The 24,434-nt window shown below is 47.4% G+C and overlaps 1 protein-coding gene across 6 annotated transcripts in view; it reads left to right on the top strand.

Annotated features, from left to right (window-relative positions):
* The window catches only part of Tead1 (TEA domain transcription factor 1), a 227,672-nt gene that overhangs the window by 169,401 nt on the left and 33,837 nt on the right, over window positions 1-24,434 (top strand). For 4 of the 6 annotated variants that reach the window (XM_021166757.3, XM_029479285.2, XM_029479282.2 and 1 more), the window contains 5 exons: window positions 10,302-10,313; window positions 11,048-11,182; window positions 12,406-12,452; window positions 13,326-13,387; window positions 15,278-15,402. In XM_021166757.3, coding sequence (XP_021022416.1) covers window positions 10,302-10,313; window positions 11,048-11,182; window positions 12,406-12,452; window positions 13,326-13,387; window positions 15,278-15,402 — 381 coding nt within the window. The remainder of the gene's footprint in view (window positions 1-10,301; window positions 10,314-11,047; window positions 11,183-12,405; window positions 12,453-13,325; window positions 13,388-15,277; window positions 15,403-24,434) is intronic. The other 2 variants (XM_029479283.2, XM_021166760.3) reach the window with 1 other exon arrangement.

The following is a 24,434-nucleotide window of genomic DNA, read 5'->3' as shown; positions in this document are numbered from 1 at the left end:
CTTATCTCCTTCCAGCAATATGGGTCTCTTGTGAGGCAGTTGTCGACATCTCTCCACCTCCAGCCAGTTTACTTCTCCTTTTCTAGACCAGGGAGTGAGAGAATTTTTTAGGCTACTGGTTTTCCAGCAACCCTGTTGTCTGCTGTGATAAAACACCATGACCACAGGCGACTTGGGGAGGGGAGTGTTTATTACAGCTTACAGTTCTCAGGTCATGATCAAAGTCTGGGCAGGAATTGGGAGGCAAGAACTAAAGGAGAACCATGAAGGAATACCGCTCTTGTCTTGCTCAGTCTGCTTTCCTATACAACCCAGGACCACCTGCCCAGGAATGGCACTACTCCTAGTGGGCTGTGCCCTCCCACATTAATACATTAATCAAGAAAATGCCCCTAGAGTTGCTTTCAAGGCAATCTGATGGAGGCTCCTCTTTCCTAATAACTCTAGCTTGTGTCAAGTTGACAGAAAACCAACCAGGGTGTGTGTGTGTGTGTGTGTGTGTGTGTGTGTGTGTGTGTGTGTGTGTGAGAGAGAGAGAGAGAGAGAGAGAGAGAGAGAGAGAGAGAGAGAGAGGAGGGGCATGTACCAGATGTTGACACTGGATCTCTTCCTTAATTTCTCTCTACCTCATATTGAGCCACAATCTCTCTTTTTGACTCCAGCACTCACTGACTTGGCTACTCTAGTGATGCAGTTTGATCCAGGATCCCTTGTCTCTACTTCTTATGTTACAGAAGGGGCCACCACTCACCCCCTCCCATATTTATGTGGGTACCGGGGAATTCAGACTCAGCTCCTTACACTTTTGTGGCAGGTGCTTCACCCACAGTCATCTCTCCATCACTAGAACTTGTCTTAAGCTGGACATCGTAGTGAGACTATGACCTGAAGTAGCAGCCGTGCGTCTGTCTGACACCCAACCGTGCGTCTGTCTGACACCCACCCTCTCAAACCCTCAGTTCTACTTTGTCCTTTCGCTGTTCCAGGGAGTATAGATTGAGAAATTGCCATCACCATCCCTGCCTCGGGCAGAAGGCTAAGGACATCTCAGTGTTCCAGTTATAGCGCTGGTTCCTGATGCGTGTTTACCTGAGCAGAAGACTCACAGAAGTGACTGTCCCTCCCCTGCCACATTCTCAATGAGCAGTCCCCTGAAAAGTGTTAGTGTCAGCTCTAAAGGTCAGCCGCTGCTCCTGGCTACTTCTCAGAGTGACTGTAAGCTCAATCATCCCCCAGGTATGTAGACTCTATGCCTGGCTGTCATCTTCACAGGCAGGAAAAGGTTCTGTTGAACTTTAAAAGCGAGGGAATGATGCTTCCCTTGGCCTCTGGGGGTTTTTCAGATCTCGTACAGCCTAGGCCTTGACTTCATGGAGCTGGTATTCTGGGAAATAGGAAGCCTTGTGCTAATTCCCTTGTCAATTTCCCACAGCCAAGACTCTGCAGTAGACAGGAAACAGGGCCCAGAAAAGAAAGAATAGCCAACCAAGAGTGGTTATCTGAATTATCCTCAAGAGTTCCATGGAGGTAGACCCTAGGCAATGATTGGAATAGCTCTGTGTCACCTAACTGAAGAGGGAACATTTGCTCAGGGGCCTGGGGAACATTCACTAGGCTTCTCTGGAAAGACCTTATTTATAATTTGCTCTAAGAAGATGACTGGTAAGAGAAGCCAAGCTGGAGGCAGGGACCTAGTAACTGAACTATGACAGTGTGGCAAGAGGGGTAGGCACCTGGGCCAGGGGCTCCCTCATAGCCTGAGCCCTACTCAAGTGGCCTTCAGTTATCCCTTATGGCCAGCCTCCACTGATGTCCCCTCTTCAGCCTACTGTGTCTGTTTGGGTCTCCTCAGTGTTTTTAAACAAAGAATTATGAATACAAGTTATGTTTGTAAGTCTGTAACATATATGATAGAACTTCCGAACTTGTCTGTTTTATATGTATGGGAGTTTTGTCTACATGTTTACCAGCATGCCAGAAGATGGCATTGGATTACTTATAGACAGCTGTGAGCCATCTTAACAATGCTGGGAATCGAACTTCAGACATCTAGAAGAGCAGCCAGTGCTCTCAGCTGCTGAGCCATCTCTCCAGCCCCCTGAATGAGATTTTCAATAAAACACTCAAAACATAGCTTTTTAAGAGCTGGGAAGTAGCTGAGTCAGCAGAGTGCTTGCCAAGCAAACAGTAGGGGGACCTGAGTTTAGATCTTAGACCATAGCCCCAATGTGGAAAGCTGGGCACAGGGGCGTGTGTCTATTATAACCCTTGTGCTGGGGAGGTCCCTCAGGGTCTGGTGGCTGCTTTAGGCAGCAAATATACCTTGTCTCAGAATAATAAGGTGGAGAGGGAGGGAAGGAGGTGCAGATGCATCCATGTAAGCACAGAGAGAGAGAGAGAGAGAGAGACAGACAGACAGACAGACAGACAGACTGAGAGGGACCCAGAGCTTAGCTGGAAGTGTGCATCAAAAGTAACCATGAAGCTTTTACTTAAGTATAAAAAAGTCAGTACATGAACAGGCATGCTTGCTTATATCTGTAATCACAGTACTTGGGACGTAGGAGGACTGAATTTAAGGTCAGTCTCCAAGGATGGCCATAGCTACATCTCAAACACCAAAACACAACACCCAGGCTTGTCTACCTCACAGGTGACTTTTCTTTTTCTTTTTCTTTAAACAAAACACTCAATCAAGCAGAGAAACATTATTCTACCCTCTCTCTAATTTCCTCTAACCTCTCTTCTTCCCTAAGTAAACTCAGCCCCTCCCTCTTCCCTCACCTCCAAGTCTTTCCTTTGTCACATAAGAAAATAAAGCAGCATCGGGCGGTGGTGGCGCACACCTTTAATCCCAGCACTCGGGAGGCAGAGGCAGGCGGATTTCTGAGTTCGAGGCCAGCCTGGTCTACAAAGTGAGTTCCAGGACAGCCAGGGCTACACAGAGAAACCCTGTCTCGAAAGAAAGAAAGAAAGAAAGAAAGAAAGAAAGAAAGAAAGGAAGGAAGGAAGGAAGGAAGGAAGGAAGGAAGGAAGGAAGGAAGGAAGGAAGGAAGGAAGGGAAGAAAAAATAAAGCAGCTGAGAAATCGGCCCCCCTCTTGCCCTGAAGTTGAATTCAGCTGGCTGTCACTCATTGTCTACCAAGAGCTCTTGGTGTTGCCCTTAGCACCAACACAAGACAAGTCATTTACAGCGGCCTCAGAAGACTGATCTGGTCACTCGGGATGGCCCCAGATGCAGGCCATAATCATGTGAGAGAGATGCAAGAAGAATGTGGACTAGGTTGGGATATAGCTCAGTGGCTGAGGGCTTGCCTGATGTGAAACTACATAAGAAGAGAAATAGGGAAAGAGTGCATCAGAGCAGGAGAGATGGTGTAGGCCACTTCCAGGAGACACTCAAGAAAAGCTCATGAAGACAGCTAAAGGAATGATAGAAATTCACGGGCCGGGCGTGGTGGCGCACGCCTTTAATCCCAGCACTCGGGAGGCAGAGGCAGGCGGATTTCTGAGTTCGAGGCCAGCCTGGGCTACAGAGTGAGTTCCAGGACAGCCACGACTACACAGAGAAACCCTGTCTCGAAAAAAAAAAAAAAAAAGAAATTCACACAATCGAGAGTTTATATTATCTTGATCAAAGTGCCTAAGAAGAAGCAAAAGTACTTACTTTCAAGAGGATGCCTTTTCTGTTGGGACCTAGCCCTTCTGACCCATGCATGGTTCTTCTGGGGGTGGGTGTGTTTTAGGTGATCCACAGCTTTATAGCTGTCCTGATGTGGTCAGCAAAGATAGACGCATACCATGCAGTAGGCAAGTGGCCTCTGGGTCCGTGGTATATATAGCATTGGAATTCACAGACGCCATCCTGGAGCTAGCTGTCTGATTTGTCACCAACTGTATCTGCTTCAGCAGCATCTGCTTCAGCTGCATCTGCTTCAGCTGCATCTGCACTCCTTTCCTGTATTGTGTAGATACCCTTGCCTCCCACAGCTTAGAATCTTACCAAAATCTCAGATTGGGTTATAGGAGACAGCACAGTATAGGACCAGCTTGTAACATGTGAAATTCTTTGCTGCTCTGAAATGTTTTCTCTGTGGAGATAGCAAAACTAGCCCTTTCTGAATCTCTACGAATTGAGACTCAGCCTGGCCTGGAAAAAGATGGCAGCTGGATTTTCCATGTTTTATATCTTTCTTTCTTTCCGACATGGAGTTATACACAGAGTTTCCCACTCTGTCTCTCTCTCCCCACACAAGATATCCCAAGGCATCATGGCAGAGACCATAGGACCCAGACGTGGCTCTGGAGATGGCATACTGCTGCCATCTTACTTATGAGAGATGGATGGAGTCAGGTTTGTGTTCAAATGATCGTACAGCATGAGGAAACAGGAAGAGGAAACAAGGCCACTGCTCTGTCCTCACCTTGGCAGGGATCTGTCTTGGGCAGAAGGTTCGGCCATGTCTTGCCATGGCCGCAATGAAGAAAAGCTGATGGTGCTTCCTTGCAGCAGTGCAGGAAAGGCGGCTTGTGTCTCGGTTCCATCCAGTGATTGACTAAATTACCAGCTATGTGAGCTCTCCTGGGGCCATGTTTTCTTGTTGTTTCATTTTTGACCTGGGGCCCTTGTGATTGGATTTTCAAATAGACCTTTCTTTCCAGTCAGCTATTCCTTCCCATAAGTGAGAGCTTAAAGTTCACATGGCTCGTTTCATTCTTCCAAGCTCAAGAACTCCGTGGAGCATTGCCCAAGGGCAACTTCGCTGCCTGCAGTTGGTGTTGCTATTCCAGGGGAGGCAGACATGCTGTGTCCCCTGTGGTCCCCTGGGCCGCACATGAGGAGTGGGAACTGAATAGAACACAAGGTCCCAAGCCTCCATTGGAACCTGCATCCTCCTGGCCATTTCTTAGGTTTGGGAAACCATGCCGGCCTTTTCCAGGTTCCAGCCTTCAGGTTCTTTTGCCATGAGTCCTCTGACCTCATAGGTACTTAGCTGATATGGGAAGGAATTAGAATCTCCACTGGGAATGTGGAATGCAGGGCTGACTCTGTGAGCCCAAGGCTGGATCTGTTTGCCTTTCTGTTCTGAGCCAAGCCTGGAAGAGTTTGTATGGTAATAAACTGAAGCAGCTCCATTCTGAACTGAGAAATCTCTTGCTTGCTAAGCAATCCCCAGTGTCTATCAGAGAATATTCTAGAATAAAGTTGGTAACCAAGATTGTACAGTAAAGGCTAGAGCTCCTGAGCAGTGCTAGATCATAGCAGAAGCCTGGATGGTGGGCCAGTGGGATGCCATCTTGTCTGAGCTTAGCTGCCTTTGTCTCTGCTTTAGCAAAGAGGCAATAAGGGCTTACAAAAGCTTTGTGATTCTCATGGTGGCAGATCTGACCCCGATCCTTAGCCCGTCTGGTGTCAAAGCCCAAGTTCCTCACAGAACGATCCAGAAGGGTTCACATCTCTGACTGAAGGTGCTGTGCATGGGCCCTTTCTCTGTGAGTTTGAAGGCTATGGCAACGTGAGGGCTTAGCTCTCACGCTAGAACTCAGATGCCAGCTCCCAGACAAAAGGGCAGTGAGCAGGAAGGCACCTTTTCCTCAGCTCCTAGCTCCAGACCATAGCTGGCCTACATCCTCCATTCCCAGGAATCTCAAGGCTCACCCTCCCAGCTCCTCATCTGCAGTTCTTTGTAAAAGCCAGAGGCCCACATCAGAAAGAAAAGATCTGCTGTGGACAATGACACAGTGCTAAACATAGCTCTGTACATTTGAAAATGAACAATGTGTAAAAGCCTTGAAACATTTTTTCTTTGATGTGAATGGAGTCTTCGGCATTTCGAAATACAATGCAATGAATTAATTGCTCCTCATTAGGCAGCAAGTCAGGCCTGTGCTGAATGCGCCGTCCTTCCCTCCTCCACAGCGCTGTGGCCTGACCAGAACTGCCCCTTTTGTATTTGCTCCCGCCTTCTGCACTGATAAGCAAATTAGAGATCATGGCTAGAAAACATTCAAGTGCCCCATCCTTTCTCCAGACCACCTTATGTTTCTGTGATGTTTATCTGCTCAAGAGTCACGGCTAATTATTGCAGAGGTCACGTGAATCCACACTGTCCTCGATTAGAAACAACATCTGCAAAAGTAATTCTTAGAGTAGTATTTTTTGTGTTTTGTCTTTTTCTGCTGGGGGAAAAAAATGTGGTTTTTCAAGCAAATTGCTGTTTTCCCTCCCTTGTGTTACAATTTTATGTTGCTGGGGAAAATATGTTTGCAGCAAAGCATCTAGTAGCTCATGACAACTCTTTTATTCCATGGTCTCTGTGACTTTATATGTATTATTTTTTTTCCTGCAGTGTTACTAATATTTCCATATGAATTTCTGAGATGATAGTTCATGAGTAAATTGACCTGCTAGATGGTTTGTCTATACACACTGTATATTCTATATATTAGAACTTTACAGGCTATCTGTATATGCTGTGTATAGCATGTGCTTCATTAATGGATGGCAGCTGTGATAGACGGCATATGGGAGCATGCGCTCTCTTTATGTTTATTACCATCAAAGTTTGTCTGTGGACAGTGTGGAGAGCCGAGATCATTTGCAAGCCAACTGGATGCTGGCAACGCAGTGGGCAAGGAGGGATTAATCTGTGCAATAGCCAGAGGCTAGTACATACAGGCTCCTCTTCAGCCATGTGCATTCACATTGCTGCCTTCCCAGCATGTATTCTACATTCAGGCATTTCCCTGACACCATGTCTGTCCCTTGTGATCACGAAGGACAGGGAGGCAGTCAGCGCAGCAGAGCTCAGCTTTAATAAATAGGAAACCCTGTTTACTTACTAACTGTTTGCAAGGTCCCAGGCCGAGGAGGTCATGAGTGACTCAGCCTGCTGGACTGGACAGGGGCAGTGAGGCAGTTGATTGTGTCAATTGGATGGTAAGGAAGAGAGGGTGGATAATGAGACTTAACCTCGAACCCAGAATTTACCACCTTTGGGCAGTGTTTGCTACTCTAGGGGAATCGGTAGGTCGTAGGCTCCAAAGGAACAGGGAATGAACTTGTCTTAGGATTTCCCTCTGAGGCTTTTATTCTCTGAGGCACACTCTCTCTCTCTCTCTCTCTCTCTCTCTCTCTCTCTCTCTCTCTCTCTCTCTCTCTCTCTCTCTCTCTCTCTCTCTCCTGGTGTCTAAGTCAGACAGAGTATAACTCAATATTGACTTCCTGCAGTGTTTCAAGATAAAACAGTTCTCGTACCCTTTGTAAATCTCATCCTCGTCTCAGAGACATCGAGAGATACAAATACATCTTAGAGTGAAGTTAATTTGGTGTGTGAGTGTAGCTCACATTTCTTGCATGCAGCAAGACTTACTGGGTCCATCAGCCCCTATCCTTTTTTTATGAGGGTAAGAGGAGCCAACAGATAAAAGGCCAGGATATTATCTTGTAGTGACACGGGCAGGCAATTTACCCAGGTTTGACACTTAGGGTGATAATTTTTCCAAAGCCAGCCACGGGTCTCAGGGCTGCAAATGACAGACGAGAGATCATCTTTCTCAACTCCCATCTCAAGGTAAGAGGGTCTGCGGACAAGCTCCTTTTTTCACAGAGCCCTGTCAGTGCTTATTATCTGTCTCCAGGGTTACTTTAGATTTTACACACACCCTCCCCCCCAACCCACACATAGCCCTTTTAATTTTTACATGTATATTGTAGATGAAGAGCCACTGCTGTGAAAGTCAATGAATAGGTAGGAATCACGAGAGAGGACGTTTTAGTCCATTTACAGGAAATTGCTCATTCTCAGGCAGGTGGGTCAAGTGCAGGAGCCACTACTTGAGATAAAATTTCCGTCCCACACTTAGCTGCCTGTCCTGACAGACAAAAAGCCAAGAGGTGCCCAGATTTGAACAAACTATGTGGTTGCTGCCGGTCATTAGTTCAGTGGCCTTATAGAACATGGTGTGCTGCTTATAATGGAACTCACTGGCCACCCTCATACTTACAAATACATTTATAATGGAGCCAGAAGATGTAAGATGTCAAGGTGAAATTCTTTGTTAAGTGAAGAAAGTAAAAGGTGTCATGTGACCTGCCCTAGGTAGGGAAGAAGCCTGGCACTTGATTTCCTAACAGAAAGCACTGGGTGCTAGAGAGTCACAGAAAACAATAGCTCTGCTCTCCTGCCTTTGAGCTCTGTGTTTATTTATGCACCTTCCAGACAGAGTGGCCAGTAGTCATTAGATAGATGAATTAGATCATGCATGCTCTGAGGCTCTGAGAGAGTCCAGGTCGTGTGTACACCCACCCTGCCCCCACCCTCACTGATTTCCTTGTTTCAAAATGTGGCTGGGGACATGGCTCAGCAGGCAAAGGCACGTGCTCGCAAGCCTGACCTGGGTTCAGTCAGGGACTCACAGTGAGAGAACCAGCGACTACAAACTGTCCTCTGACTCTGTATGTGGGTGCATATATACCTGGTAAATGTTTCCATTTTTTTTTAAAGGAAAACTATCTTAATTCTTCATGGATATTTTGATGAACTTTTGAACATACCTAGCAAAGAGAAATGTTTCTAGCAGGTGCTCATGTCTATAGGTCTTAGAGATTCAAGGAACTTGTTTTTAATCCGGACCTGGGCTAAGGTTTTTCAGGTTGCCCCACTAACTAAAATGCACCAATCATATTCCACACTGGGTCAGCATCTAATAAACACAGGATCTCTGAGGGAGACTACATGGCTTTCTCATGAAACAGGGCAAGGTCCTGAAACAATTTTGTAGTTCTTCAGAATTCACAGCAGCCGGGCAGGATAAAAGTCTGGGCTTCTCTTTTCCAAACTATCCCATTCTGGGGTCCAAAGAGGATGTGAAGCCTGCCCCTGTGGCCATTCCCTGCCATTACCTCAGTCTCAGCAGATTGCCCCAGAGAGCTTTTATTATAGCCTCTCACCAGGGGTTAAGTGGCTTCAGGGCTGGAGTCCAATGTGATGGCCTCAAAGAAAACCTAGCCAGTGTGTATTGGTGTTAGGCCTTCTTCACTGTGTAGAGCCATGCTCACTGCTCATCCATTCCCTGCTGAGAGGATGGGTGGGGCCAGGTGAAGCCACTGGGCTGCCACTGCCACCTCTGTGTGCTCAGCTAGGGTCTGCTTTAGGATAACGTGTGTAAGCTTCCCGTCTATAATAAAATTCCATTTCCGTGTGTGTGTGTGTGTGTGTGTGTGTGTGTGTGTGTGTGTGTGTGTGTGTAAGCTTCCAGTCAATAATAAAATTCTATTTCTCTGTGTGTGTGTGTGTGTGTGTGTGTGTGTGTGTGTAATATTAAATTTTACCTGGCATCATCAACTTCAGTTAGACAGGCTTCAGGTTAGAGGTTTGACTGGCTGGCCAACCAAATCTGGCTTGAAGGAGTGAGTGCCTGCTAGTGAGAAGATAGGAAGCACCATTCTTAGTCATGGTAGGCCGTTGTAGCAGGGACCAGCAAACAGACAGGCACCCCCAGGCCCCTTCACTGTGCCCTTGATGCAGAAGCTGCCATAGCATGCAGATGTTCGGGGGGTGGGGGGTGGGGGGGGGAGGGGGCAGGTCCAGCCTGGAGAACCAGCTCGGGCTCACTAGCACTCAAATATAAAGCGTAGATGTGGGAAAATGCATGTTTAGCTCCTCCTCCTTCCCCTCCTCCACCCCTTCTTATTCTTCCACTCTGAAAAAAATATTCTGTAATAGAATAGTTTTATTCTTTGAGAATCTGTCTCTTGACTTCCAGAATGTTTTCGAGCCTGATTCTTTTTCAGGCTTCTCTTGACCCTCCCTTTGGCAGCTCAGCCTGTTTGCTCCTCACCTTTGGTTAGCTATGCAAACATGGAAGCTGCCTCCTGGCTGGCGTTTCTGTTGTGCCTCAGCCACTGTCCTCACTGTAGACTCTTGAGTGGCAGCTGGATGGGAGACACCACAGTTTGTGTTGGTGTTACTACTGTGTCCCTGCTCCGGGGACCTCTGGGTTCTGAGTGTAGACTCTCAACTCTGCGTGCATCCATGGGTCCTGAGTTTCATCTATAATGGGGATGCCACATAGTCCCACAGCCAGGGAGCTGGGTGGTCAGTTCTGTCAGTGGTGACTGTTCAATAGCATCTGGATAGCATATCCCTAAAGTGTAAGAATTGACACATTTTCTTATGCATTTTTTTATGGCACATGAATGTTGTGTTTATATACATATGGTTTTTTTAACTGAAGAAGAAAAATAACCCTGCCTTTGTACGCGATCCTTTTAACAAACTCTTTATTATTGTATCCAGGTAACAAGCATGGTAAGTATGCTCTCTAAACTGAGTATTCTGTATTTTAGCTGTGCTTGGCAGAATTTTTTTTTTTTTTCTTTTTTGGCTAGCTTTGTGTTACCAATCTTGGCTTTGTAGAAAAGATCCATTTTGGAAAGGAAACACTGTAGCCTCCCCCACACTCTGAGCTTTGGTAAAGGAACCCCTGTAGCCTTAGCCCCATAGCATGTGCCCCACAGCATGCTGCTTGGCTGTTCCTCTACCGTCTGCTGCTTTGTGAGCTGCCCCTCCACGGATGTCTGCCAGGGTTCCTGGGCCTGGAATGACCTCAGCAGGGGTCTGGCACTGTGGTCCAATGACAGCAGGCACCCAAATAATGCTCTCTTCGATCTGTGGATGGCCCTACCCCTGCTGGTGACCTTTCACTTGAAAGTCCGGTCACCCCCGACCCCTGGCATGATAAGCCCTTGAGAATTCTTCCGGAGGTAGAAACAATGATTATATTGTTAGACTTCCTATCATTGGAAAAAATGGATCAAGGGTTTAAAACCCAACCTGGCAACTAGCAGCTGCCTGCTAGTAGCCCTAGTTCTGAAAGCCAGAGTCACTGCCTCCCGGCCGTGTTGATTTCTCTCTGTGCATGTGTGCTTTCATGGCCCCCGTGTGGCTCTGTATTTTAGTCTTTGTGCTCGTGGCTGTACTGTTTAGCCCGCATGGTAGACATGTGTTCTCTATTAAGTCAGTGTGTCACTGTCATCTTCAAGGATCAGACTGCCAAGGACAAGGCCCTGCAACACATGGCTGCCATGTCATCAGCCCAGATCGTATCGGCTACTGCCATCCACAACAAGCTGGGGCTGCCTGGGATTCCACGCCCCACCTTCCCGGGGGGTCCGGGGGTAAGTTAATACTCAAACCGCACCATGGGTGTGATGGCACAGCTACTCAGGAAGCTGATTTAGAAGGATCACAAGTTTGAAAGCCTACTTGGGCTATGTAGTAAGTTCAAGGTCAACCTGCATAACTTGATGCAACCTTGTCTACAACTAGGATAAAAAGGGACTGAGGATGTAGCTCAGTAGTAGAGCATTTGCCCGTCATGAGTGAGGTCCTTAGGACAGTCCACAGTATCACTGAATAAAAGATAGGTAGGTAGGTGATGATAGGTGATGATAGATGGATAGGTAGGTAGACAAAGAGATAGGTGATAGATGAGTAGATAGGATAAAAAGATAGATGAAGGGTGGATAGAAAAATAGTAGGTGGATAGATAGATGATTGACAGATGATACGAAATGGATGGACAAAGGGAAGAGAGATGCGGTAGAAAAGAAGTAAAGGAAGGAGGGGTGGAAAGGAAGAAAGGAAAAGAAATGGAAATAAGAGGGAGAAGAAAATAGTGAAATTTAAAGGCATGAGATTAAGATATCTTGTTTGTGGAGTCCCATTTAGTTGCAACCTGCCTCTTTTACTCTTTTTCTTAGTTCTTGGTCTCCATCTCTATCCCTGTGTTCTCAGGGTTATTTTATAGCAACCAAAACCCACAGGGGCAAAATGCTCTTTTTAATATTTTTATCTGTCAGCTCCCAAAGGCTGAGAAGCTATCTGTTACATCCAGTTTCACCCCAGAGCCATCTTCAGTAGTCTCAGTTTCATGGCCATTTTACAGATGACAAAGCTGAGTTTACTCACCATGAGGCACCATTAGCTGTGACTTGGTCGTTTGGATAAGCAGCAATGTCGGCATTCTGCCAGAGGCCTTAGGTATGCTCACAGCAGAGACGAGTGTCCTAGTTGCTTCTTCACACTTTGACGTCTTTGTTTCAAAGTCTGTGTGTTGTTCCCTTGGACCTTGGGAGCTACACAACTGTGGGACGTGCAGGAAGCCCTTGCAGAAGAAGCTGAAGTGCTTCCACATTGCCTCTTGGCCTTAGGAGAGTTTTCAGGACACGGTGGCTAAAGGAAGCTCCCTGGGGTAGGCTGTGGTCTTGAACACAGCACTGACCACATCCAGACTTCAGAGATCTGGTGTTCTTCAGCAGAGGCTTAAAATTTGAACATGTCGCACAGTGTGCTCTGATGAGAACTCATAACCCTGAAGCCTTTGCTTCTTGCCTTCCAGTTCTGGCCTGGGATGATACAGACAGGACAGCCAGGATCCTCACAAGAGTAAGTCTTTGAAGGCCCCAGACAGCAGAGGCTAGGCAGCCCACCCTGGGGAACATTTTACAGTACCAGGCTTTCTCAGGGATGATGGGAGATGAGACAGTCAAACGGAAGTCTGACCTTCTTTATGTTCTAGGACATGGAAATGGGACCCACCTTTGAGAGTTAGCAATGGTATAGATTCCTTTCTCCCACCTGCAGTATTAGCAGTGACATAGCTAGACACTTGAATTAGGTCCCTTATCCTTCATGGCTTTGGCTGCAGCACCAGGGTCTTCCTTACCTAAGAGAGGGCAGCAAAGATACTGTCTCTTTCCATTGTGACTGTCCCTGTGATAGGAGTGTCTGATAGGAAAATTCCAGAGACCCCTTGAGTCCAAAGCGCAAGCTCAGCCCACAAGAGCCAAGGGCAGCTTGGGGATAAAGTAGAAAGGGAATTTTCTTTGTATGTCCTACAAAGAAATGTTTGGCCTAGTGGTCTAGAGATGGGATACCCTGACTCATGGCCTCCTAAGCCCTCCCTAGGTCATGACAGCTGCTGGCCTTGGTCTGTGCAGGGATGAGAAGTACACTCTATGGGTACCTGTACACCTCCATGGTACCTGCTACATTGGGAAGCCAGGCTGACCTCAGTCCAGCTTAGTTCACCACATCGTTGTGAGTGTTTGTACCTCAGCAGCCTGCCGAGTAGCCTCTCCTTTGGAAGTAGAAACTTCTTTTAGGTAAATATAGCTCCTCATGGAACGGGCATCCCACTGCAGGCAGGGATCCAGGCAGGTGGGATGATGGGGAGAATCCTACTGCAGGCCAGAGCCAGGCCTGGGCAGTAGCCACTACTGCATCCGTAATTTTGACATGTCAACCATTTTTCCCCAGCGTCAAGCCCTTTGTGCAGCAGGCCTACCCCATCCAGCCAGCAGTCACAGCCCCCATTCCAGGTGAGTCTCCCTGCTTCTTGGATGAGGAGTAGGTGAGGGCAGCCTGGCCTCTTTTGTCCCCGTGCAGTGATATAGGTCTTAGCCACCAGCTGCCTCTCTTCTTTTCCCTAAGGGTGGGTCATCTTTGAAGCTGAGAAAAGACCCAGGCATCTCCCACCAGGCCCTGTGTCTCTTAATTCAAGAGTTCTTTCTCTGGGGCCTAGAGAGACAGCTCAGGGGTCAAGAGCAGCGATTGCCATTGTAGAAGACCTGGGTTTGTTCCCAGTACCCTCATGGTGGCTTACACACATTTCTTAATCCAGTTCCAGGGGATGTAATCAGTGTTCTTTTCTTACCTGCAAGCATTAGGCACACACACGGTGCACATACATATATGCAGGCAAAGCACCTAGATGATAAAAGTAAGTAAATAAGAATAAATTTTAAAGATATCTATCTATCTATCTATCTATCTATCTATCTATCTATCTATCTATCTATCTATCATGTGTGTGTACACTGTAGCTGTCTTTAAACACTCCAGAAGAGGGCATCAGATTTTTGTTATGGATGGTTGTGAGCCACCATGTGGTGGCTTTGAACTCAGGACCTTTGGAAGAGCAGTTGGTGCCATCTCACCGGCCCAAGAATACATTTTAAAACACCCCTTTCTTCCAAGAGCTCCTTCTGTGGGACTGTCAGGAAACAGGAAGCCCGACCACTTTCACTTGAAGACGCTGGGCCCCACTTCCCACAAGGGGAAGTTGTTGCGGTCACGATCATCCTTAGCTACCAAATCATGCCATCCAGTCAGACTCAGATCACTTACGCTTTCTTAGGTAGTGAAGTTCAGTTCCCTGTGGCTTCCCTCCTGTAGGAGAGGGCTTACATGCAAGCTCATAGCAGAAACTGAATCTAGGTGACCCATCTGATTCCCCTTCTCCTGGGCCCAGACACCCAAATTGTGCGCTCAGCTGAACATCTTGAGAGAGTGTATAATCCTGGATCTACCCTTTCAGGGCCCCTAGTCAAATACACATTCCACAGTGCCCTGTGTTTCTGTGAAGCGCCCTGAGGGAATGTTGTATAGTGTTGGTGAGCCAATAGAGACAGCACTGTGGGTCCTGGCTTCACGGCATGCTTTCACAAACAAACGTTTCCCTAGAGGTTTCTGCCATTCTCAGCTTGCTCCCCAGCTAGACCCTGTAACACAGTATCAGTTGCTGTGGCAAAATATCTATGCAAGCAATTGAAGAGAGAAATGGTTTGTGTAGTTTGAGGGTATAGTATAGCCTGTCTTGGCAGTGACGTCATGGAGGGAGGAGTGTAAACAGTACTATTATGTCCACTGGCAGGAAGCAGAGAGGGAATATTGATATGCAGCTCTCATCATCTTTTTTTTGGGGTGGGGGGGGGTTCGAGACAGGGTTTCTCTGTGTAGCCCTGGCTGGCCTGGAACTCACTCTGTAGACTAGGCTGGCCTCAAACTCAGAAATTCACCTGCCTCTGCCTCCCAAGTACTGGGATTAAAGGCGTGCGCCACCACCGCCCGGCTCTCTTCTTCTTTTTTATGTTGTTCAGGACTGGAGCTGTGGGGTAGTGCTATGCACACTTAAGGAGGGTCTTTCCTCTGCTTCAGTTAAACCTCGTAGATAGTTTACCATGGTGATTCTAAGTTTAGTCAAGACAACAACAGACTTTAATCAACCCAGTGTCCTCTGCCACAGCTCTTTAACCCTACTGGAAGCTGGCTTCAGGATGAGTTTCATGCAGTCTGCTTAGCTGTCACTGTCCGCAGAAGCCCTAGCCTGAGTGCCACCAGTGGAAGGATTTCCCTTTGAGGTCCTCTGTGTTCAGAATTCTGCCCCATTGAGGTCTGGAGGTCTGTAAAGGTGACAATTGTTATTTCAGGGTTTGAGCCTACGTCAGCCCCAGCCCCCTCAGTTCCTGCCTGGCAGGGCCGATCCATTGGCACAACCAAGCTTCGCCTGGTGGAATTCTCGGCTTTCCTTGAACAGCAGAGAGACCCAGACTCGGTGAGTATGCACAGAGGGGTGTGGCTGACAGGAAGTGCTTCTGTGCCTGCTCACGTCTTCACCCTGTGGTCTCTCCCTTACTGGTCCCTTCCCTTACACCTGTGTGAAATGTCCTGTGTAAAAACATGTGGAGCCACCAGGCCATGCTACCTCACCCAGGAAGAAGGATGCTGTAGGCAGGTATCTTCTCATAGCTTCAGGTAGGAGAGGTGGGTGTTTATTGCCATGTGGACCACAAGCTCCAGGGAGTACCTTGGCTGGAGGGCAGGCCTTCACCAGGCTTGTATTTCATAAAATTTAACAACAGGGAGTACTTATTGAGCCTTCTTGTATGGCTGATGGGGTATAAAGTGTCTGGACTCTGAGAGATAAATGAGGACCCTGAACTAGTAACTTCTTTAGTCATATAGTTATGTCTGCTAGGTTAAAGTCCATCTTAAAAAGCTAAAGGCTTAACAGCCAGTCATCATATTATCTGGCATTTCTAGTGCAACATCCCCCTCCCCCCCAAAAAAAAGTCAAAAAAGCAATTATCTTCTTCAGAAGTAATGTTGGTGCTTTGATAGCTACTGTAGACTGCAGTGCCTTGTCATGTTGTAAATACCAGAAACACAGGCATCTGGACTCTATTTGTCATTTTCTTCTTTTCCTTCCCCGCCCACTCCCTCTTGTACACATCATCCCATGCATATGTGAGCCTCCTTTCTTCCTCGCCCCCCCCTAAGTCTGTACCCTTTGTTCGCGCCCACTCCTTGGCTGTGAGTGTGAGGGTTGCATCTGTGTGTGGGTGAGCCCCAGGCAGCAATGAAAACAATCATGAGTTAGTGTTTGGGATCCTCACCAACTCCTTTCTCCACACTCTGTATCTCCCAGAACTGACCTCTCCGAGGACATGTTAGATGTGGGGGTCTTGCTGTCATCTGTTATCAAGAGAAAGAATCAGAGGCTGGGCATGGTGGCACACACAGAGGCAGGTAGATGTCTGTGAGTTTGAGGCTAGCCTGGTCTACATAGTGAGTTCTAGGACAGCCCAGGCTATCTAGTGAGGCCCTATGAGAGAGAATGTAGGAGAGGGCAAAGAGGAAGGCACACAGAGGTGAGCACACAGTTTGACATAAGTGAGCATACTGTTCACTCTTATGCTGAGCATCCGAGGTGACCTTCCAAGCTTCTGCTTGGTTGGGTGCAGAGGTGCCCAAGGCAGAGGCACTGTACCACATGTTAACAAGTCTACCAAGAGTTCATGTGGGGGCCTCTGATATACACTCATCACTCTGAGGGCTGTCAGAAGCCAGGGCTGTGATGGAGTAAAGTGGATACCAGAAACTGAAGCTCTTGAGACCCGAGCAAGGACGTAGCTGCCAGGTATGCTCATCTCCAGTGACAGGTGTCATCCAGGAAGAACCCTGCTGGGCTGATAGTCCATACGGGTGATGACATGGGTCACCTGCTTGTTGTTTCTGCTTGGAGGCTGGCCTGGTCTTCCTCCTGTGTCTTGTGTTTGTTTCAGAGCGCTTTGCCATCAAGCCCATCACTCTGTCCTCTTCAGATAGCTTCAGATTTCCTCACTTTGCAGAGGAGGAAGCAGGCCAGGCACATTGGGTGACTTAAGGTGTATAGGTGGCAAACAGAAGGACTGGACTGCATTTCACCTGAAGTGTCCTCTCATCACACCCATGCTGAAGGACCTCTGAACCGCCCGCGTGGTCCTCCATAGGCTTAGATGAGCCAGGCTCTCTCCCTGTGCCCGATTAACACACATCGGATTTCTTGACCACAGTTCTTCCATGTGGCTGGAACATTCCAGAAACTTCAGGTGCTGAATTCCCTTAGAGCCTGCACACACCCTCCCCTTCATTTTAAATCAGAGATGACGCACCTTTAAGTGGTTTTATACTTCACTGTTAGGGAAATGTAGCTGGCACCGTCCCATAGACTGAGTTCCCAAACTGAATAAAAAGGAAGTACACTGAAGGCCAACTAGACATAGTCTGCCAGGGCCTACTACGTGCCGGTGTAAAATAACTCTCTTCCCTCACAGTTGAAAGTTGCTTGCTCTTCTGCTCCTGCAGAGAACTCACCCGTCTACAACTCCCCCACCCTCTTCTGGCCATCAAAGGCATGTGCACTGAAAGACTCATACACATGAGAAAGACAAATGCACATGATGAAAACTAAAATCTTTACAAATAAAAGTTGCTTGATCTTTAGTTTAAAATGTCTACCTTCAACGCTAGACATGTAGCTTAGTTGGAGAAGGCTTATTGAGTATGTACATGCACAGCCCTGGGTTCCACCCACGACACCTCAGCACCGAGGCAGTATAGTTTCAGACAATGAAAACACTTTCTAATGTATCTTGATGTTTCTGACTTGGGGTACGATGTTCAGTCATTTCGGATTTCACCAACTCAAACCATAATTTTGTGTTCCCCAGTCTCTCCTTCCTTCTCACATCCATTTCTCAGTTAAATGTATACAGATGAGTGTATAGGGGCAGGGGCAGTTGGTAAAGTGCTTGCCTAGCATGCTTGGAGCCTTGGGTTTGCTTGCCAGCATCATGTAACCTAAGCATGATGGTGTGTGCCAGCATTTGGGAGGTAGAGACAGGAGGACCAGGAGTTTACTGCCATTCTGTGGATCCATAAGCCACCCCGAGTTGCGTGAGTAGAGGCTGAAAATTGTGTATCTTTCATTTTAATGGAAGCATGAGGGCCCAAAGTATGCTCTGTGTACTGGAGGAGAAAAGTGGTAGTTGACTCGTTGAAGTGAAAGGGAATTATCCAAGTTATGTAAAGCATCCACCAGCATCTGACGCACACCGGTCCTTGCAGTGACCTCACTCAGCAAACGCTCTGTGCTGACCCCGATAGGCCCGAGTGCTGCTTCAGAATTAAGATCAGGCTGAAAAATTTGAAACACGTGGATGATTTCTTCGGTTCTTGAGACTTTGTGTGACTTCTGTGGCATTCATTTCATTGCACTTTGATTCTAAGATAGACACATTAAGGTCATTTAAAATTCCCCATTGGTATATTTCAGAAACTTTTGGAAATAGTTAAAATTTAACATGAAACCATTAGACACATTCATTTGATAAGGAGCCCAGCAAAGTGGCCGGTTTCAAGGACCATAACTAAATTAAATGTTGCAGTTGGAGTCTCTAGGTCCTTACTCCATGTCAACTTGCAGGTGTATTTCTTCTACTTCTCTCCAGCACTGTTGGCTCATTTCAATCACAAGTGATAATGTACTCTTAGTACAGGCTCAGGAGTTGGCTCTGAGCTTAAGAATATTTTCTGTCCGGGCAGTGGTGGCACATGCCTTTAATCCCAACACTTGCGAGGCAGAGGCAGGCAGATTTCTAAATTCGAGGCCAGCCTGGTCTACAGAGTGAGTTCCAGGACAGCCAGGGCTACACAGAGAAACCCTGTCTCGAAAAACAAAAAAAAAAAAAGAAAAAGAAAAAAGAATATTTTCTGCTCTTGCAGAGGACTGATGTTCAGTTCACAGCCACCGTATCAGGCAGCTCACCAGGGGTCTATAGGCACCTATGCTCATGTATACAACCCTACACAGAGACAGATACACGTGCATATACATAATTGAAATAAAATAAATCTTAAAGAATATTCTCAGTAGAACTACTGTTCTCACTAGAGCAAAAAAAGAAACAAAGCAGCCAGGCACAGTGATGGCGAATTGGTTTAATCTGTAGCTCCACACTGAAATAGGTCACTCTTCCTGGATAAGAGGCTTGAAGGGGATTCTGTCTCATAGGCAGCTTTGAACCCTGGTCTTCTGTACTATGATTGCTTAGTTGCCTAAGAGCATGGGACCTAGCCTGCCTCCCTGGTACAGGGCTGCACAGTCAGTGCCAGCCTTGTTTGAAACCCCGCTGGCTCACCACACAACACTGTTATCATCCCTGAGGACTTCTCAATTTTGTCCCTGTCATACGGACAGTGCTAGTTTCATTAGCAGTTATGACCAGTGTCTCTTAAAACTTTCCTATGTGCCAAAACTATATGTTAACTTATTTAATCCTTATGAAGTCGTTTGTCTAATGTTAGACTGCCAGCTGATACTCAAAATGGGATTCATATCCAGATCAGATGACTCTGAGTCCTGAGACTGTGACCAAAAGGCTGTCTGGTCCATTTATGTCTGAGGAGTCGCCTGTGTTCATGGCCCAAGGCTGTGAGGTTCTAATGGAAGAATAATGGGTGGGTGCACGCCCCCTGCTGGCGCCGGGGCCCATGTACAGCAGATGGCAGCACTTCCTCAAGTTGGTGGTTGTTTGTGTTGGTAGAAAACCAGCAAGGCAGTCCCTCTGTTACCTTTGGCTCCACTAGAGACTGAGAGAAAAACAGCAGAGGGTGAAGAAAGAAGGAAGAACCTAAAAAAACAAAGACTGTTTTAGAAATGATTGAGAATGCTTGAAATTACACTTTCTACATGGTTTCAGTGTTGTGCATCAAGGGGCTTAAAGAAGTACAAGCTAGAGCTGGGCGTGGTGATGCACACCTTTAATCCCAGCACTTGGGAGGCAGAGGCAGGCGGATTTCTGAGTTCAAGGCCAGCCTGGTCTACAGAGTTGAATTCCAGGACAGCCAGGGCTATACAGAGAAACCCTGTCTTGAAAAAACAAACAAACAAACAAACAAACAAACCAGGGCTATACAGAGAAACCCTGTCTTGAAAAAACAAACAAACAAACAAACAAAACAAAACAAAACAAAAGAAGTGCAAGCTCCCACAAGGTGCAGGCTGATTTAAAGGGCCAGTCCTGGAATCAGGACTGGTGTCTGGAGGGAGTGTTTGGCAGTTGCTTCCTTGCATATACAAAATGTCATAGTCGGACGCTGTGCGTGGTGTCCTGTGTGTGCCTGTTAAAGCCTGGGTAGTTCCTCAGTCCCTGCCCCGTCTCACTCCTGGGACAAGGAAGTTCCCTTTAGTTGAGCGTTGCCCCTCTGTTCACCACCCAGCATAACCCCTCCCTGTCAGTCTTCCTCCGTGCCAGGCTCCATGTTTCCTGTCCACTGTGGTCCAAGTGCCAGAATGACCAGGCACTGAGAGCAGGTAAAGAGAATGTGCAGGGTTGCTCAGATGACAGCCATAATAGAGAAGGGGACACTGGCGAGGAGATGACACATGGTCCAGCTCTCTGATATGTCACTGGAGCACCCTTGAGCAGGGTTGCTGCCCTGAGTTTGCCTTTGTGTGCCTGCACGGTACACCAGCCTTCCTTAGCCACACCATCAGCACTGTGCTAGGCATTGTGCCCCGAAAATGTGAGCCCTCCAGGAGAAAGGCTGAGTGACCCCAGTTTGCAGCTGAGCGCTCTGTGAAGCCAGAGGAACAAAGAATGTCCTTCCCTGAACTCTTCCTCCTCGCTTTAATGGCGTCTGTATTGCATACAAAGATAGGATTCCTTGACTTATCAACAGTGTGAGCCTGTTTCCCGGCTTTGATGTAGGGTCTCTGAGCAGCTATCTTAATTACAATTTGGTGCTGTCTTGAACGATGCCAAAATGTGTTTTGAACTGGTCTTAAAATGCTATCACGGGAAATAGGACCAGATGGTAGGTAGTGAGGACAAAACCTTGAGGATTAGCCTGCAAGAGGAAGCAGGTACCTGGAACGGGTGAGCATGCTGATGGAATGCAGAAGAGTATCGAGGAGGAGAGGAAGCTCCTAACGCAGTTTCCTGTCAGCCTCAAACTAAACAAGACACTGGCATTGCTGTTAGGACCCAGCCTTGGAGACCTTGAAGCAGTTCACACATGGATGGAAGGATGGGCTGTTTAAAAAGCCAATGGCTTGAGGCATTTCAGGGAAAATCTAAGGAGTAAGTTACTAATATCTAGGGAGATCTCTAAGTGGACAGTGCCCTCCCACATAGCTCCTTTCAGTGAGAAGATGGACGGTTCACAGATCGGCCTGTGGGGGATAGGGGTGGGGGGAGAGTTCAGGCTCTTGAGCTCTATAGATGGGAGAACTGCTGCAGGGTGCCCAGGCTAGGGATCCTGCAGAGCCTGCATTCTAATCCTCGTTTCTCCGTGGCTGGAGTCTGGAGCTGGGGATCCTGGGCTGGTGTGAGTCATTTGTCCTTGCCTAAGGGAGCCCAAGTCCTCTCAGGAGACTGCGGCCTTTGACCCAGCTCTTACTGATGTTCCACAGAAGTACCATCAGATAACCTGAGTCCTTCCAGTAAAGCAATCGGGCCAACATAGGCCCAAAGATGATTTAATTTTCTTATCTTTATAGCTCCTTTCAAAAGCTTAAATTCCCAGATCCAGTTAAATTCCTCTGTCAGACCTCAGTTCTGACGTTGGTTGGTTCAGGAAATGTCATCCGAACAAGTAAAAGGAAATCAGCCTGTAGGAGCCTTTGTGTGAGGAGGGTGTAGGGTTGAGGATGGGTACTGAGTCAGCTGAAGGTTCCAGGCCTCAGGCTATGCAGGGCGTGTTAGAGCACTTACCTTGTCTCATTGAGGGGTGTAGCCATCTGCTCGGATCCCTTTCAGATTCTGTTGCAACTGTCTCTTTCACTTGACCTTCACATTGACCCCTGGAGAAGACCCAGCCACATGTGTCATTTTTGTGTGCAGATGGCACACAGACCAGGTCGCACAGCTCATACCTAGAAGGTTCCTACCTATGCATTCTTAGCATCCCTGACACTTAGAATACTTCATCCCATAGCACATCTGACCCTCTAGGGCTTGGAGGGTGCTGCCGCTTGGTTTGATGGCCAGGATGGCCAGACGTGGTGCGACCCCTCAGCTCTTGCCACGGTGAAGGATGCTAAGTTGTCCCACAGCAGCACACAGCTTCCCATGGCTGCAGCCTGTCCGCCGGGTGGTTTATATTCTCTGAGCTGGTCTGGGAACTCACCCTCTTTCTTCATTAGCCCTTGGGGAAGAGGCAATCGAAAGCATCTGGAAATGCTGGTTTTATAGACATTTCACAGAGACCCAGCCAGGCTCCATCTGCTTTTCTTGGCGGGTCAGCTTCCCTCCCGCTTGCCATCCCAGTGCCTACCCTTCATTCAGCCATGGTATCTCTTCGGCTGCACTGGGTGGAAAGAGGAAGCAGGAAGGAGGCATCCTGGTATAACATCCTGAAACTACAAGGGATCAAGCAGCTTGTTGGGTTTAAGCTCTGGAGGAAACTGGTTCACCTTCTCTCTGGCAGCCGCAGAAAGACCCATGCAGTCCCCATGCTCTCCTGACTGAATCTGCAAGCCACTCTTGGCTTGACTCCACACCCACTCCCGCCATCAAAGGCTGCCCAGGCCACCCTGAACCCTCAGGTTCAGACAGTCCAGGCTGGATCGTGACAGGAAGCAAAGGCAGGTGATTTGTCCTCTCTTTGATTCAGCTTAGACATTAGTATCCTTCGACATGAATTATTTGTCTTGGTTTCTTTAAATTCCTAAGTGGATTATAATTTTTCTCTTGGTATTATTTGACAGCAGTCATTTTTCAAGGTTTTACTAAGTTCTTCAAATACTTGAAATTTTTGGGAGAAGTTTAGGAAAATATCGCCACCTTCAGGTAGTTTGCTGTAGTGCAGCTCTCAGCTCTATCTCAGGGCACAGAGGCTTATTTGTAGTTTTTCTCTCCTCCTCCTCGTCCTCGTCCTCCCCTCCCCTCCCCTCCCCTCCCCTCCCCTCCCCCCCTCTCCCCTCACCCCTTCCTCCTTCCCTGCCTCTCTTCTTTCAAAAATGAAGCGGTCACATCGGAATTCCCTAAATAAGATAGATCATCAGTCCTATTGAGGAAAGAAAAAGGGTTGGGGAGAGAAAGGAAAACCTTGAAGCCCTGCTAGCCATTGAAATCTACTGTCTCAAACTGGGTACATCCCTGGCGGCTCCATCTCATTTTAGAGGACAGGCCTTTTATGCTTCCTCAAAAGGAGCCTCCTGGGTTAGAGTCTGCTATCCTAAGGGAAATCAGAAGCCTGGTCATGAACCCACCTCAGCTCCAGTAGTGCCGGTAAATAACCTCATGACAGTGGGAATCACCCTGATGAGCCTGGCACTTCCCGCCCTGCAGTTCTGTTTTAAGCCTTTCTTTCCATTTCGTAGCTGTTTGAGGGAGTGCACCAATGGTCTCTCCTCAAGTCGGGGACTTTTACAGTCATGGAATAAAGAGTATTCATGACAGACTCTTGGACAGGCCCAGTTGATGATGTAGTTTCTGTGCATTCTTTCACCAATCACTGGATTCTCATGCAGGGAAGGCACTGCTTTAGAATGGAGGCAGCTGGGGTAGAGAGGCTGAAAGCCCCAGCCGAGAAGTTTCTAGAAAGTGGATGGAATCAGCTGCAAATCCAGACTGAGAACTCAACCAACTCCAGGGTCCAGGTCTCTTCATTCCTCTATGGTTTCCATAGGCAGTGAAGATCAAATGGAACAGGGACTGGGAAGACAGAAACCTTGCTTCAGCGAGGACTGTCGACCCCTCCAGCACCTCCTGTCTGTGACTCTCAGGATTTTCATTCAACCTTTCAGGCTCGTAGTGACAGTGACGACAGACTAGGGTCATGGTGGTAGAAAGAGGAGCTGAGAAACTCCAGATCCCAAGAGATTCTGCCTGTTTTGGGAGTCTCCCATGTACATGGTTACCCCAACTGCTGTAAGCTGTCTTAAGCCACAGGAGAGTTTTACAGCGTGACCCATGCTTCTTTGCAGCCCAGGGGCTTGTCGTCAGCCGTAGTAGACATCCTGAAAATCATACTTTTATTTCCTTACATGTTTTCTTTTTCCTTCCTCACGCCACCCGCCATGTTCCACAGTAGCTTTGCATGGACTATTTATTTAAGCTAAGGCAAATTGAGCCACATGGCCCGTAAGGAAAAGAGCCATATGTTACCCTGTGTCCCTTACCTCCCTATCCCGTTTATTAGTGACAGTTATGTACAGCCCTTGCAATCACTTCTTTGTATTTTTTTAATCTTTTTTTTTTTTAAAGATTTATTTATTTATTATATGTAAGTACACTGTAGCTGTCTTCAGACACTCCA

Source organism: Mus caroli, unplaced genomic scaffold (genome assembly GCF_978045245.1).
Source record: "Mus caroli unplaced genomic scaffold, Mus_caroli_1 scaffold_8, whole genome shotgun sequence".
In the NCBI taxonomy this organism is placed as follows: Eukaryota; Metazoa; Chordata; class Mammalia; order Rodentia; family Muridae; genus Mus; species Mus caroli.
This window is presented reverse-complemented; position numbering and strand designations above follow the sequence as displayed.